General features: G+C 42.8%; 2 protein-coding genes and 1 long non-coding RNA gene across 11 annotated transcripts in view; 2 read left to right on the forward strand and 1 right to left on the reverse strand.

Annotated features, from left to right (window-relative positions):
• LOC147272787 (SLAIN motif-containing protein 1-like) overlaps positions 1-839 on the forward strand; it is a 13778-nt gene extending 12939 nt beyond the window's left edge. For 2 of the 3 annotated variants that reach the window (XM_086201395.1, XM_086201414.1), the window contains one exon: positions 1-838. This exon is cut by the window's left edge and continues 194 nt beyond it. The gene's annotated coding sequence lies outside the window, so the exon portion shown is untranslated. The other variant, XM_086201406.1, reaches the window with a different exon arrangement.
• The window catches only part of LOC147272786 (uncharacterized), a 32212-nt gene extending 19494 nt beyond the window's left edge, over positions 1-12718 (reverse strand). For 4 of the 7 annotated variants that reach the window (XR_015112394.1, XR_015112398.1, XR_015112392.1 and 1 more), the window contains exons 1-4: positions 12626-12718; positions 10565-10734; positions 6836-7035; positions 6270-6379 (exon numbers count right to left, since the gene is read on the reverse strand). This is a non-coding gene — a long non-coding RNA (uncharacterized LOC147272786). Of the gene's footprint in view, positions 1-6269; positions 6380-6481; positions 7036-10054; positions 10134-10564; positions 10735-12625 lie in introns of those variants that run through there. The other 3 variants (XR_015112397.1, XR_015112393.1, XR_015112401.1) reach the window with 3 other exon arrangements.
• fam171b (family with sequence similarity 171 member B) lies at positions 2272-12098 on the forward strand. Its single transcript, XM_086201381.1, has 8 exons — positions 2272-2702; positions 4251-4484; positions 6290-6382; positions 6475-6633; positions 6875-7045; positions 7270-7386; positions 7467-7590; positions 7675-12098. The coding sequence occupies exons 1-8, from the start codon at positions 2465-2467 to the stop codon at positions 8981-8983; spliced, it is 2445 nt and encodes an 814-aa protein (XP_086057507.1). The 5' UTR covers positions 2272-2464; the 3' UTR covers positions 8984-12098.
• Positions 12719-12889: the final 171 nt, after the last annotated feature.

Here is a 12889-nt window from a genome sequence, read left to right on the forward strand (position 1 = left end):
TAAACCTGAGATCCTGCATAGAATACTTCTTCACATGGACCACATTTGAGGTCTGGACATGAACTGGTCGTGCGATTCTATGCAGAATTTCTTTGGGGAAGGTGGGACTTTTGTTTTTCTGAATTTGAGCGTGTGCACTTCAGGTCTCATTTTGCTCGAGTTCAGTCCGTGCCAAGGGGGAGTCGTTTCCTGCTGCTCTTGTGCAATAAACCACTGGCTGTGGGGTACCAGTCAATGCTAGAGGGCTGCCAGTTTTTATGAAAAGAGCCTCACAGTACTCTATTTATATATTTATTTTAAATAAAAGTTTTGGACTAATCAGGTGTTTTCCCACTGGCAAAAAGTGCCAACGATGCTGCTAAAATGAAACCAGTTTGGGCACATTTGGTCTTTTTACAAGCAAGTATGTATTGGTGTACAAAGCTAACTAATAAGTGTGCATATATAATATATATTGATGCAATATTATCGAATTTTAAATGTGAATCTTGACCAAAATGTCTGAATGTGTTTACAAAACTCTCACCATGGCGTCACTAAATTAACACAAAAGGAATCTGTTGCACTTTGTTCCGGTTGTACTGATACTGTTGCGTTTACTAATGTTTGCACTTCCTTTTTACATTTGATCTTCTGGAATTAAGGGAAAACTGTTAATTGTGTCTTTTTTGGGAGATGTCACAGTTACACAAGGCCTAATGTAGCACCCTTTGTTATATCTGACTGGTGTTTCTAAATGACTGCCACATTTCACACAATACTGACAATTTGTTACTGTTATGGACTGAATGAGTGGAACATTTTAATAAAACAAATTGAATTAAAGCGGCTTTTGACGTCATCTTGAGTGCAACCGTGAAACTGCAACACTCAGTATTTTGCTCAAGGATACAACGACATTGGTCACCGGGGGAAGTGAGGATGGAACCAGCGACCCTGGGGTTGCTACACGGCCACGTGACCTCTAAGCCATGCCCCCCCATTTTATGTCATGCAAACTGAAATTAGTATACAACTAGAGGCGGTTGGCGGTACCTCCAGGTCGCCATCTAGCGATAGGATTTCAAATTGCACAACTGAACCAGAATTGTCTAAATTGGTTGAAGCAGAAGTGGAATATCCTTTTAATGGGAATTTAAAAGGAGTCAAAGTATCGTCTGTTACATATTCAAATTAAAAAATGTATGGAGGACAAAAAAGGCCAATCAATAGAGAGACTAATAGAGGATCAAAACTTCACGGATCTTTATTCTATTTAATTTATGACGAATTTTAATCCTCCGTCTTAATCTTCAAGTTAAACTGAACACTTAAGATCCAGCGTACCAGCCTGTGTTTTAACCTTTTTCTAGCAGAATCATGACACTCAAGGTGGTGTCATGGATGCTGCACCGTTTCTATCCTGCTGACAGGAAACTCTGAAGGAATCACCTTTATTCCATCAAAAATCCAAGCACGGAGCATAAACGTTGAATGAAAGCGCTGAAGTTATCCAAAAAGTTGAATGGACATTGCACTCATTTGTAAAAACCCTTTGTTTGTTTCCGTTTGGTTGACTGTGAACTAAAATAGGCAGCCATGGGTCTCAGTTTACCAACAGAGGGCCCAGTGATGTAACATCTCCCCCTTAATCAAAGATGACGAGAACAAGAAGACCTCTCACTCTGGTGCTTAACCAGGCAACTTTTCACATTCTTTTCAACTGGATGAGAAAATAGAGAATTTTATAAATTCATGACAGCAAAGATTTTGCATTTGTGATCTGATAATTACCTACATCCTTATTTAAGCTGATAATCTTAATATTATGTAAATCAAGGCTTTCATGCTGTCTCCTGGATTTGAACTAACATATCAGGCTGTCTCAATAATTACTATGTCAATAACAAGCAGACATGAGCTCAGCTTTGATGACACTGACATATTTGTTCACACTGGAACATAAACATTGTTTAGTGGATGATTTGTTTAGGTTTTATTAGTCAAGTCTTATTCTCATGTCTGTCTCTGAATTTTCAAAAGAAGTAAGTCAGTTGCTCTTTGAAAAGGGTGTAATTACATTTTTTCTGATATAATATTTCATTAATTTAATGTTTTAAAAGAACAATAACACAACGTCTGTCTCTTTCAAGACATTTCTTCGTCCAACAACATGTTTCGGCAACAAGCCTACGTCCACACACGTGTCTCAATTATCTGATCATTATGAAGGTAAATATAGCGCGGCGGAGTGAGACGTTGCTCTCTGACCAGCGATCTTGGTCCACACACGCCCAGCCAGCAGCTTCAGCACCAGCGCATCCCTCCTCTCTCGGCGGGGTTTCTCCCCTTCGCTCCGCATCAAGACCACCAAGAACCATGAGAGGGACGAGGCCTTGATGAAGAGCACCGACCCCGCTGCACCTTTCCCCCTCCGAGCCCCCCGATTGTCGCGGTCCGTTATGTCTTTGCTCCCCGTCTGGCCATGCCCACCGCTGATCGCCACCTGCCGCCGCCGCCAGTGCTGCTCCTGCTCTCCCTCCCTTCCTTGCTTTTGATTTCCTGCCTGAATGGGGCGGTGAGAGCAGCGGACGAGGGCGGCGGCCTGCGCGCCTCCTACTCGCCCGGAGACAATGGCCTCGCAGCCGCTGTGGGAGACTCGTCCGCCACCAACAACCCCACTGCCCCGGGTCTCCTCCTCGGCCCCTCCGCGGGTGTATCAGGTACATCGGCTCTGCTCCGCTCCGTCATTGTTAGAGAAAATGGAAATTGGCTGGCGTGACTCACAAGTGAAGCAGCATTTGTTTTTATCACCTGGCAGCTTGTCTCTTCGGGTGATATCATGCTGACATGCCGCATGCCAGGCATTTCACATCTTTATAAGCTGATTTCATATTTAAACTTGCACTATTTTAACATATACATGATTTCTGCAGTGGTTATGCATCACAGTGGATTTTTTTGACCATATCAGACGTTGATATTTACAGATGTCAACATTATCTACATAAAACAAGTTCATATTCACATTTTATACATATTAAAAAGTAATGTAAACCAGAGATGCCTGCTAATATTGGCACATCATTGGTATCAATATCGGCCTGGTTTTGCTCTCTTCTGTGCTCATCCTCTGTTTATGGGCTTTCCAAAGGTTTCGGAAAGAACAAAATACTTTTCCCAAGCACACGATGTTTAAATCAGGAATGTATAGAATTGGATATTTTGGCTATATGCTGATATTTACAACTGATTTTGGCAAGCCGATATTTACAGTTGCCTATCTGCACGGCAACGGTATCAGCAGATATTGGCTATCTTTCGATATATGGGTATCGGAACCATGGCTGATATTTCTACCGACTCAGGTTGTATTTGCTCATCATAAAATGAACAGCAAATAACAGTTAATATTTTATTCATGGACTTTTGCAAATGTTCAAATAAATAAAAGGAAGAATGATACTTTTTCCATATCTTCATGCACAAAATGCGGATATCATATGAACTTGTCCAGATAGCCAGATGATACTGGTAAATATCCCCCAAAATCAACTGTAAAATGATGGCAAGTAAGATACTAACAAATCAAACATCATCTTTGTGTTCAAACTTTTGGAAAAGTTCAAAAACAGCAGATGACGAGCTAAAGTGGTCAGATTTTTACATGTATGTTAAAAATGTCAAGCCAATAGTGCCCCTCGCAGGCATGGTCATTATCTATGAGGCTGCTGGTGTAAATTATTGCTCTGAGTGTAATTCACAGGCCAACAGTAGGATTAAGATGTATAATAGAGGTTTGAAGGATTAGGCTTTTATCTTTTTGGCCTGAAGCGTGGTAATCCGGCGCTACTCTTGCGATACAGTAGGTAAGCCTGCTCACCAATGGCCTCAACACATCTGATTCACACACTGTGCAGGAATGATGCAGCCCTCTGTACCGCGTCAGAGCAGTTAAAGTGGTACTTGTCAGTGTGTGGGAGCATTATCTCAGTGCGTGTGACAGATATCCATGAAGCCTGTCGACATGTTCCTGTCTGCAGCATCAAACGTTTCTCTGAGGGCTGAACTACAGGCCCGTGAGCAGTTTCCATCCTGATGTAGTTTCCATTCAGTGCGCTCGCCTCATCACTTTTTCATGGTGAGAGAAAGGTCAGAGAGGGCGGTGGTGAGTGCTGCTGGGAGGACGTGTTGGAGGCACGTTTGTGGACTTATTAAATAATCTAGATGCCAAACGACACCCTGTTCTGTCCCTCTATCTTGCTCTCCAGAGCCCCAGTTCGCTCTAAAGGTCCTGGTGAGAGACCTAGTGACTCGTCAGCCGCTGCCGGGGGCGACGGTGGCGGTTTATTTGAACCACACCTTGACCAGCTCTGCCCAGACAGGTGCGAGAGGTGAGATGCTACTCTGGGTGACGTACAGCCCTGGACTCAGTCTGACCCTGGTGGGCAGCATGGAGGGCTACGTCCCCAGCCCACTACCCTGGAGCACCAGTAAGAGACCCAGTGAGTAGCACCTTCTTCGACTACTTTACAGTATCAAAACGCAAGAAAACAATTACAAGTTCATAGTTTGAGTCAAAGTGTGTTTTCTTTGGTTGCCAATCACTTGCATCACCAAGCTCATGTACAGTAACATTACAACACCACTCAACATGCTCATTAATCTATTGCTAGTATCACTATTCGCCCTAAGAACCAGAGCGAAGTACCACTGGTGTCATCATAGATCTGTGGTGTAGTTCGTTCGTTGCCAAGCTTTTTACTTCTAGTCATCACATTTCATTTTAAAATGTAAGTCATAAAATTTGCCGCGGGGCATGTTTCTTTTACAATATTGGCTTTTGGTTGAGAGAGCCCATGGAGATGCTAACTTCCTGTTTGACTACTAAAATACATCATCCTACATAGTAGAACTGGACTACACCACAACTGAACGGTGGTGGTAAGGTGGTAATGTAGTACTACTTTAGTTACTTACTGCTATTCCAACAGAATGGAACGACATAATGTGAATGAAAGGTAAGCCAGATTTAGCCTTGGTTAATCTCGCGCTACCGCATGACATCATTCAACCACATTTTGATGATGAGACCCAGACTGAGCTGAGCGGTCGTTTAAGTCGCAACACAGTTGTTCAGTCGAGGATGCAGTCTGAGAGGTTGAAGTACGACAATTATAAACATTCTAAAAGGTAAGAACAATTAAGAGAATTGAGGGCGATTAAAGCAGGAACAGCTTTGAATGGTACAACTGGTGCATCTTCACAGCTCACTGATGATGAAACCATTTTGTCTGGGGTTATTTACAGTAACGCCAGCAACAATATTGACTCTCGCAAGTGCATTATTCATGCTCATTATGGATTAATGAGCTGGCAGCGACTTCATGCAGGTTTGTTCGTGATGAAGCAATTTATGTTCCCTGTCTAACTGCTCCCTGTGTCCCACAATTTATCGATCGCGCCGACGTCAGCGTGGATTGTGACTCAAGTATCCCGTCCTACGCCTTTGTCCTGCTGCAGGAGGGGGTGGGGGCTCTTTAGTGACTCTGGTCTTGGTCTGAAAAGGGGTCTGCTCTATTGTCCGCGTTCCCTCTTGCTTTGGCACAAAAGGGTTGTCGGCGAGGACCAGAGGTGTGAGGGAGAATAAAATCAAATAGACGAAGAGAGGTTTTGCTGTGTATTATCAGACTCCTCCCTTCAGTGCAGCTCAGACAGACAATCAACAGAACCTTAAAAACAGACCTGTCAGCGTTGCCATCTGCTGGTGGTATTATAATACTGCAACATATTATTCATCTCCTATACTGAAGCATAATTTTACTTTTTTTTTTTTCTTTTTTTTTTTTACATTGGGTTTGTCTGAGTTTTCCTTGGTGGAGATGGTCCAGTGTCCCCCAATTTTTAATATTGTCAAGGTTTTTTTTCTTCCAAGCAAATACTATTTGTATACTAATACTTTTGCTCAAGGATGCAGATAGGTGTTCCTCAACATAAGGAAAGCATAAGAACTGTTAAAATTGCCTTTGTTCTTTATCTATATTTTTAGTTTTCACCACTAGCAAACATTTCAAAGCATATTTTGGAGTGCCTGTTTATTCTTTTTTAATCATATTTTTTGACTATTGATGATGTATCACCTCCTTTATCTAATCAAGAAAAATATCAGCAAATCAATCGATTAAAAAAATTCAGCCCTACGGATCAAGTGGATGGATTATTAACACCCATTTGTATGTCTGTCAATGCCCTGAAGTCACATGGTTTTCATTTGGAACTCAGGAACTTGCCTTTTGCGGTTTCCTTGCAGTTTTCTCTGCGGTGACGTTACTGCTGCTCCCACATAGCCAAGGAAACATCTGGCTGTTTGAAGATTCGGTGCTCATCACCGCGAAGCTACCTGGTATGTCACACAAACAAGTCAGATGTGTTTCAGATCATTACTTCCTCCAACAACACATTCAGCAGATTGAATTTAATGTCTCCTATCTTCAGACAGCACCTCACAGCCGAAAATTAAGTTCCCCAAGAACCTCCTCGCAGTCTCGGCCAAGAGCAACGTCTCCTCAGTGACGGCTTACTTGACTGTGCCACAGCACCACCTAGCGAAGGACTGTGTCAACTGCACCCCCGGCATCATCATCAACAAATCAAGTCAGCGTGAACAAATGCTTCATTCATGTTTAACAAGCTTTTCTTAGTCTAGACAGTTTAATGCTTTGGTCTGCTTTCTTTTTTTTGGGGGGGGGGGGGCATATGTAGATGAAAGGTAGTGATCGAGTAATTCCTAAATGTCAGTGTAGGCAATGTGAGGGAAGTGATTGAGAAACTACTTATAGTTAATATATGTTACCACCTCAATACTAGACATCAGTGCCTTTTTTTGGTTCGTCAGTTTTTAGAAGCATTGAGTTGAAGCCGGTGGCAGCCGTCAGTGTCCTGCTCTACTCTGGCAGCGAGGAGCTCGAGGTTCGAGGGCCCATCCAAATCAGCATGCCCCTGGGACACAACACTCGCCTCCAGGCCTCTGATACGGTGCCAGCCTGGGCCTTCAACCTGAAGACAGGTAGGAACACACATTGAAGGAACCGAATTTCCGCACAAAATCATACAAACTGAAACAGACTTAGGCGAGAAATACATCAGCTCGGTCCAGGTCAGGATTGTGAGGGTCAAAACGTCAAACCTGACACTTCAAGCTGTCTGCAAAGCCAGAGGTGACAATGTAATGTGTAAGTAAGAATTGGGGGAATTCTCATCAAATATTACTTTTTCCTTCTTTTTCCGAAGGTGCCTGGGAGAATCAGGGTTTGGGCATTGTGAAAACAGTTGGTGATGCGCTGGTTTGGACTTACACTGCCTCCCATCTAGGCTACTGGATCGCTGCTCCCGTGCCATCATCCAATGGTAAATACTTCACGCCATGTAAGTTTGTGCGATGTTCTGTTGAATTTTGTAGTATTAATAAATAACGTCGAACCATTTAGACTACCTGGGACACGGAAGCTCTCTGGACTTCCTATCCTACCACACCTACCTGCTGGTGGGAATACTGGGAGGAACGCTGGTTATAGTGATTGGATTTCTTTCTGTGTTGCTGTGTCACTGCAGGTAAGACCCTCAGAAATGATTTCTGAAGTCAGCTTGAGTATATTTCTGTGAATCTTTTCAAATGAAGTTTTCACCCATTTACAGAGGTTCCTATCGTGAGCCAAGGAGAAGGAGGAGGAGAGCTCGTTTTTCCAAACTCACAGTGGTGAAAAAAGACCAGACCACCTCGACCCACATGGAGGAGGGTTTGCTGTTCCGTTCTAGAGACAACAGCTTGGCCTCTTGCAGTGTCCAGTGTGAACCCTCATCAACGCCGAGACACAAAGCCAACTACAACATCTACGTGGAAGATCCAGGAAGTCGCCCAGCAGCTCCTCTTTATGAGAATATCACCATCAAAGGTCCCCAGCCACATTCTCACTACATCAACAGTGACGAGGTGTCTCGGCTCCGTGAGAAGCAAGACAACATCAACTCAGACAACTTCTTTCAAGACAAGCTGGTTCATATCTACAACCAACCTGTGGCCATCATTCAGGCCCCGGAGCTTTTCGGTGCTCAGGAGCAGCAAAAGCCAGGCTGCAAATCTGCAACTTTCCCCCGCAATGGAATTGAGTTTGACTCTCACTCAGAGCCTGCAAGTAAAGACAGCTACACGCAGACACTGCCCAAGGTTCCTCACCACCACTCCCAAGGTGGAGGCAGCCCTCAGCAGAGCAACCAAGATGAGCCCCAGCCACTGGAGACCCCTCCCCAATGCCAAGGCCCTAACACTGGGGTGTGGGGACGCTACAGTAACCTCCTTGAATCCTCTGTCTCTGTTCCAGGGACACTCAATGAGGCTGCTGGGATGGAGGCCTTCAGCAGTGGGCATGGTGTACCCAGTGAGCTGCAGGGGATCTCAGAGCGCACCCTGCTAGAGCTGACCCGGGGAAAGTCCTCATCATCTCACCCCAGGGCCTGGTTCGTTTCCTTAGATGGGAAGCCAGCTGCTCAGGTACGTCACTCCATCATTGAGCTTCAGAGCCGCCACCGCCCACCCAGCAGCAACGACACCAGCCTGGACTCAGGGGTGGACATGAACGAGCCTCAGCAGAACATCCGTGAGGCGGAGCGCGACAGGCCTTCTATTAGGGCCTCTTCCCTGCCACATCATGGTCGAGGGGGGAGGTACGGCGAAGAACAGGACCTGAGCAGTAGTGAGAGTGGCACCACTGCCACCTGCACACCAGAGGACCCCTCCCTGAGGAATATTTTAGATGGAAGCAGTGGGGCAATTCCCAATATTCCGGAGGAACGAGACGGGATGGATACATCTAGTGCTCAGGAGGACAGCGAATCAAGAGGGACGCCTCCTCCACGACGACTGAGGAAGGTGAGGGAGAAGGGGAAGACGGAAAAACGGAGTGCCAAGCACGTACGTGAGGGGAGGCCCCTGACCAAGCGAAGTTAAAGCATGGCTCATTGCACACCTCAAGAGTTTTGATTTTCACCAGTGCTTCAATCATAACTCCACCTTCACAGCGCCATCTCATCGTGAGCGATCCAAATTACTTTTCACTTGTGCTCACACAGGCATTGTTGTTGAGTTGTGTGATTGTACAACTTTGCCAAAGAATTCATAACAAAGCTTAAGAAATACAGCCTGATCGATGCTATAATGTAGCTGCTGTGAGACACGTTTGCATCCTCCCAAAATCTCAAGATCACCAGCGAGATCCTTCACAGCAGAATGTCCCTGTGAACACGATGTCCTGTCGTCCCCACTGGCATTATAGAGGGTGCCTTCTTTCTGCCTATATTCATCAACTATGAGTATCGAATGCTCAGTATTTGTCTATTAATTAGTAAAAATCTGGTGAGTTTGCAGGAAAGACAAAGATACAGGTTATGTGTAGTGCACTTATCCTCACCATAAATGCCTGCTGTGAATTTGAAACATCTCAATTACTGCTTCATTTATACTTAAAAATAGAATGAATTAAGAAAAAAAATCTCACATGAATTGCTTCTTCCATATCAGATTTTTAGACACTTCTGCCTGTGGCCGAGGAAGGGCTCGGATCATCATGGATTTCTCACACCTGATATTCAAGGTTTTAAGCATATAATTATTTTAGACTGCATGAAATTGAATTGAGTTTTTCTTAAGTGTGTACAAAAAAAAGGTTTTGCAGTTTCCTGTAAAGCTAGCGTCATGTCTTTGTAGCTGTTAGAATATTTGATGACTGACTTGAAAGGGGACTGTTTGCTGCTGACAGTAACTGAGTACATCAATCATAACCAGGACATCTACAGTACACCGGGAATCACCTGAACTACACAATCTCACCCAATCCCTGAGTGGCAGGAGACGAAGCACTGACGCAGGGCTCAGTCATTCAGATTATATGGAAGGGTTGATAAGAACAATTTTAAGGGGTTTTAAAAAGTCATGAAGCTTAATCACCCCCCCCCCCCAAAAAAAAAGTCTTCAACTTCTCACTATTGACATTTAATGCCTAGGAGACCTGTTCTTACTTACATGACTAAAGTGTAAATATTCTGGCATCCTGTCAGCTTGATTATCAGCGACAAAGTAGAGCCATGGACCATCTCAGTCCAGCCTGCAGCGTCCCAAAGGGAAAACATCCATAAAAGGCAATGTGTGCTACTTGATTCTGAAAGAGGGCAGTGTCAACATTCAGATTGGACTTGAATTCTTGATACATTACCAGGCGAGTATTTGTTGGAATAGCAGAATAATAGTTATGATGAATGCCTTAAAACAGAGAAACTCTGAAAAAGTGGATGTCCGACCAAGCATTCGAACTATACCACAAACTTGGAAGATGTTTTACAACCATACTACTGAATGGACAATGTTATTTAGCTGGGAACAAGGAATGTAGGAACTATGGGAGTGGGTCTTTTTCTGCTCCTCTGATTGTTCAAGACTCACAATTAGTTTAAATTAACATGTTTATGAAAATGTAGCATACTGACTGTTTCAATGTTGCTAAACTATGGATACATAATGGAGCAGAAAGCTTACCACCAATGGACTGCCGTCCAGATTCAAGCCTCACCAGCTATTGATGCTGAAGACGACATCCAGCAACGAGAAAGCGCAGAGCTCTGTTTTAGTCACGTAGCCCGAGTCTGTGGACGGCAGTAGGACTGTAGACTGCGATTGGGTCGAGGGAACCTTTTCCAGGACAGTTCCTTGGAATAAAGTCAGACAGTGGCCTAGTCAGTATAGCCCTCTTCAAAAAACATGTTGCCTGCCCATCCTATAGGCTGAGTTGTTATGACACATGCAATTAAAACCATCATCTTTTCCTTATAATCATGTATCCACGACTGAGTTGGACCGGTACTGGATGGAGTGTCCCATGGGGAAGACTTGGAAATCTCCTCAAAATTATCAAATTAACGCCTGCCTCTTACATCAGTCTCTAATAATTGACGGGGAAACTGAGTCAAATAAAACACACCACGCTTTCGTGTGTGTTCATTTATTAAAAAAACGGCACAGTTTAATGATTTTAGTGAGCAAATACCTGACAGCCTGACTATATCGGTCCATCCTTGTTAAAAGTTCGGTACATCATTCACACATACCAGAAAAAAAACAGCAATATTTAGTGTAACATTTAAAAACTTGCAGCGGCTTTGCCATATTTAGTCTTCCCTACATGATTTCACTGTGTATGTATCAGGCTTGAATTTGCAGCTACATTCATGTGTTCTTTTGTGTGTAAATATTTGAGCAGCATTCTGTGTATTAACGCAACTGTGATTTGAGTTTGTGCCGTTTTTCTTCCATCTGAAAATGTCCAAGAGGTGAGTCCGTTTTTTTTTTTCCAACAAAAAGCGATGTGATTTCTTATAAGTTTAGAGGGAGCGTTCAAAAACTTCATTTCCTTATTAATGTAGCAAAAAGCTAAGCACTTAATCATTCAGTAGGCTTTCCGATATGTTCACGTTCAGCAGCATAGGTTGTGAACACTTTGTGCTGATAATTATTGACAAGCAGAACGCACCTACTGCCACTCCCGTATTGAATTGATGGCGCTGAATGTATTTGTACTGATTTTAATGTGTTTTATAGTGTGCTCCTATTGTGTCCTGCCATTGAAGCCGTTGGGCTTTTGTTATGTTTGCAAATAGGAACCTCTTGTGTTTGTATTTATTGTAGCATTATTAGTCGCCTTTTTTGTGTATTAAACAAATAAAACTTACTTGATTCAAACTCTTGGGCTGAAGCTTTTTTTAAATTCTAGACCTTTCAGTTGTACTGCGTAGTGTATAAATAAGGACATTTTATTTTTTTGGGTGTTGTGACCTCACATAAACATTTTTGACACCAAACACAATTTTTTTTTTTTAAACATGAAGCTAACAGAGACCAAGAACAAAGAACAGCAAAGGTAAAGTATTAAAGCCTCAAATGCATCTTCAGTGTAATCCAAGTCTTCTCTATCTTGTCAAAACTTCACCAACACTTTGATTTGAGCTGACAACAACTGCAACTTAACGCTCCCAAATAACCACAAACGAGTTCACCTGAATGCACCAGCTGGTCATATCTAACATTCTAGAGTAAAGTCTTGGATATTCTACAACCAAATGACATTTAAAAAAGTTTAAAGTGTCTTACGACGAAACTTAATATAAAAACCGACAAAGTAAAGTAACTAGACGGACCTGACAGATTCATGTTAGATAATTAAACATCCACAGGTTGTATATCGCGACTAAAATAACAGAAAAAATTTATAACTTAACGAACGTTCCTTAATGCAAAAGCAGCTTTTAATATTTAAATACTTTATCTGACGTTAAGCCGGCGACATACATATTTATACATAGTTATTTTACTGTTAAGAGAAAACAAAGGGGGACGCGTAAGGCAACACAAATTAGCTAGGTAATTAGCGAGGTTACGTAATATGTAAATTCAAATGGAACTTTAACTGAAAATAGGAACCTCTGTGTGGCCGTAAAACGTTTTGTGTTCTCTTCATTCAACACATAACTACATTTGATTAAAAATACCAAGGAAATATGACTACTTTTGTTATTATTATTTTTAAATCTGGCGTCGGCTTACCGGAAGTTGCTAGCTTAATTGTGCACCTGTTTACTGTTTCCGGTACCCACGAAAAGGAACTAATTAGCGCTAATTTACAATCTACATTTTTACGTTATCAGCTCGGACATGCCGTAGCAGGGTTCGATCGATTACGTTATTTTAAAAGACGAGACGGCCAGCTCTTTTTTCCGATAATGGCACTAATACACTGTCTAATTAATTGATCAATGTAATTAGAGACTTGTTCTTTTGTCTTGATAACAACAGTATTGTCAATGCACA

Source organism: Aulostomus chinensis, chromosome 1 (genome assembly GCF_037954235.1).
Source record: "Aulostomus chinensis isolate RoL2024-O1b breed Wild chromosome 1, RoL_Achi_v1.0, whole genome shotgun sequence".
NCBI lineage: Eukaryota > Metazoa > Chordata > Actinopteri > Syngnathiformes > Aulostomidae > Aulostomus > Aulostomus chinensis.

What these genes read in the sequence shown, in the direction of transcription:
- fam171b (XM_086201381.1), top strand. Translation starts at nt 2,465, where the DNA reads ATGCCCACCGCTGATCGCCACCTGCCGCCGCCGCCAGTGCTGCTCCTG. An exon ending in GAGCACCAGTAAGAGACCCA is followed by an intron (nt 4,485 to 6,289) that starts GTGAGTAGCACC and finishes GTTTCCTTGCAG; the next exon opens with TTTTCTCTGCGGTGACGTTA. An exon ending in GGCCTTCAACCTGAAGACAG is followed by an intron (nt 7,046 to 7,269) that starts GTAGGAACACAC and finishes CTTTTTCCGAAG; the next exon opens with GTGCCTGGGAGAATCAGGGT.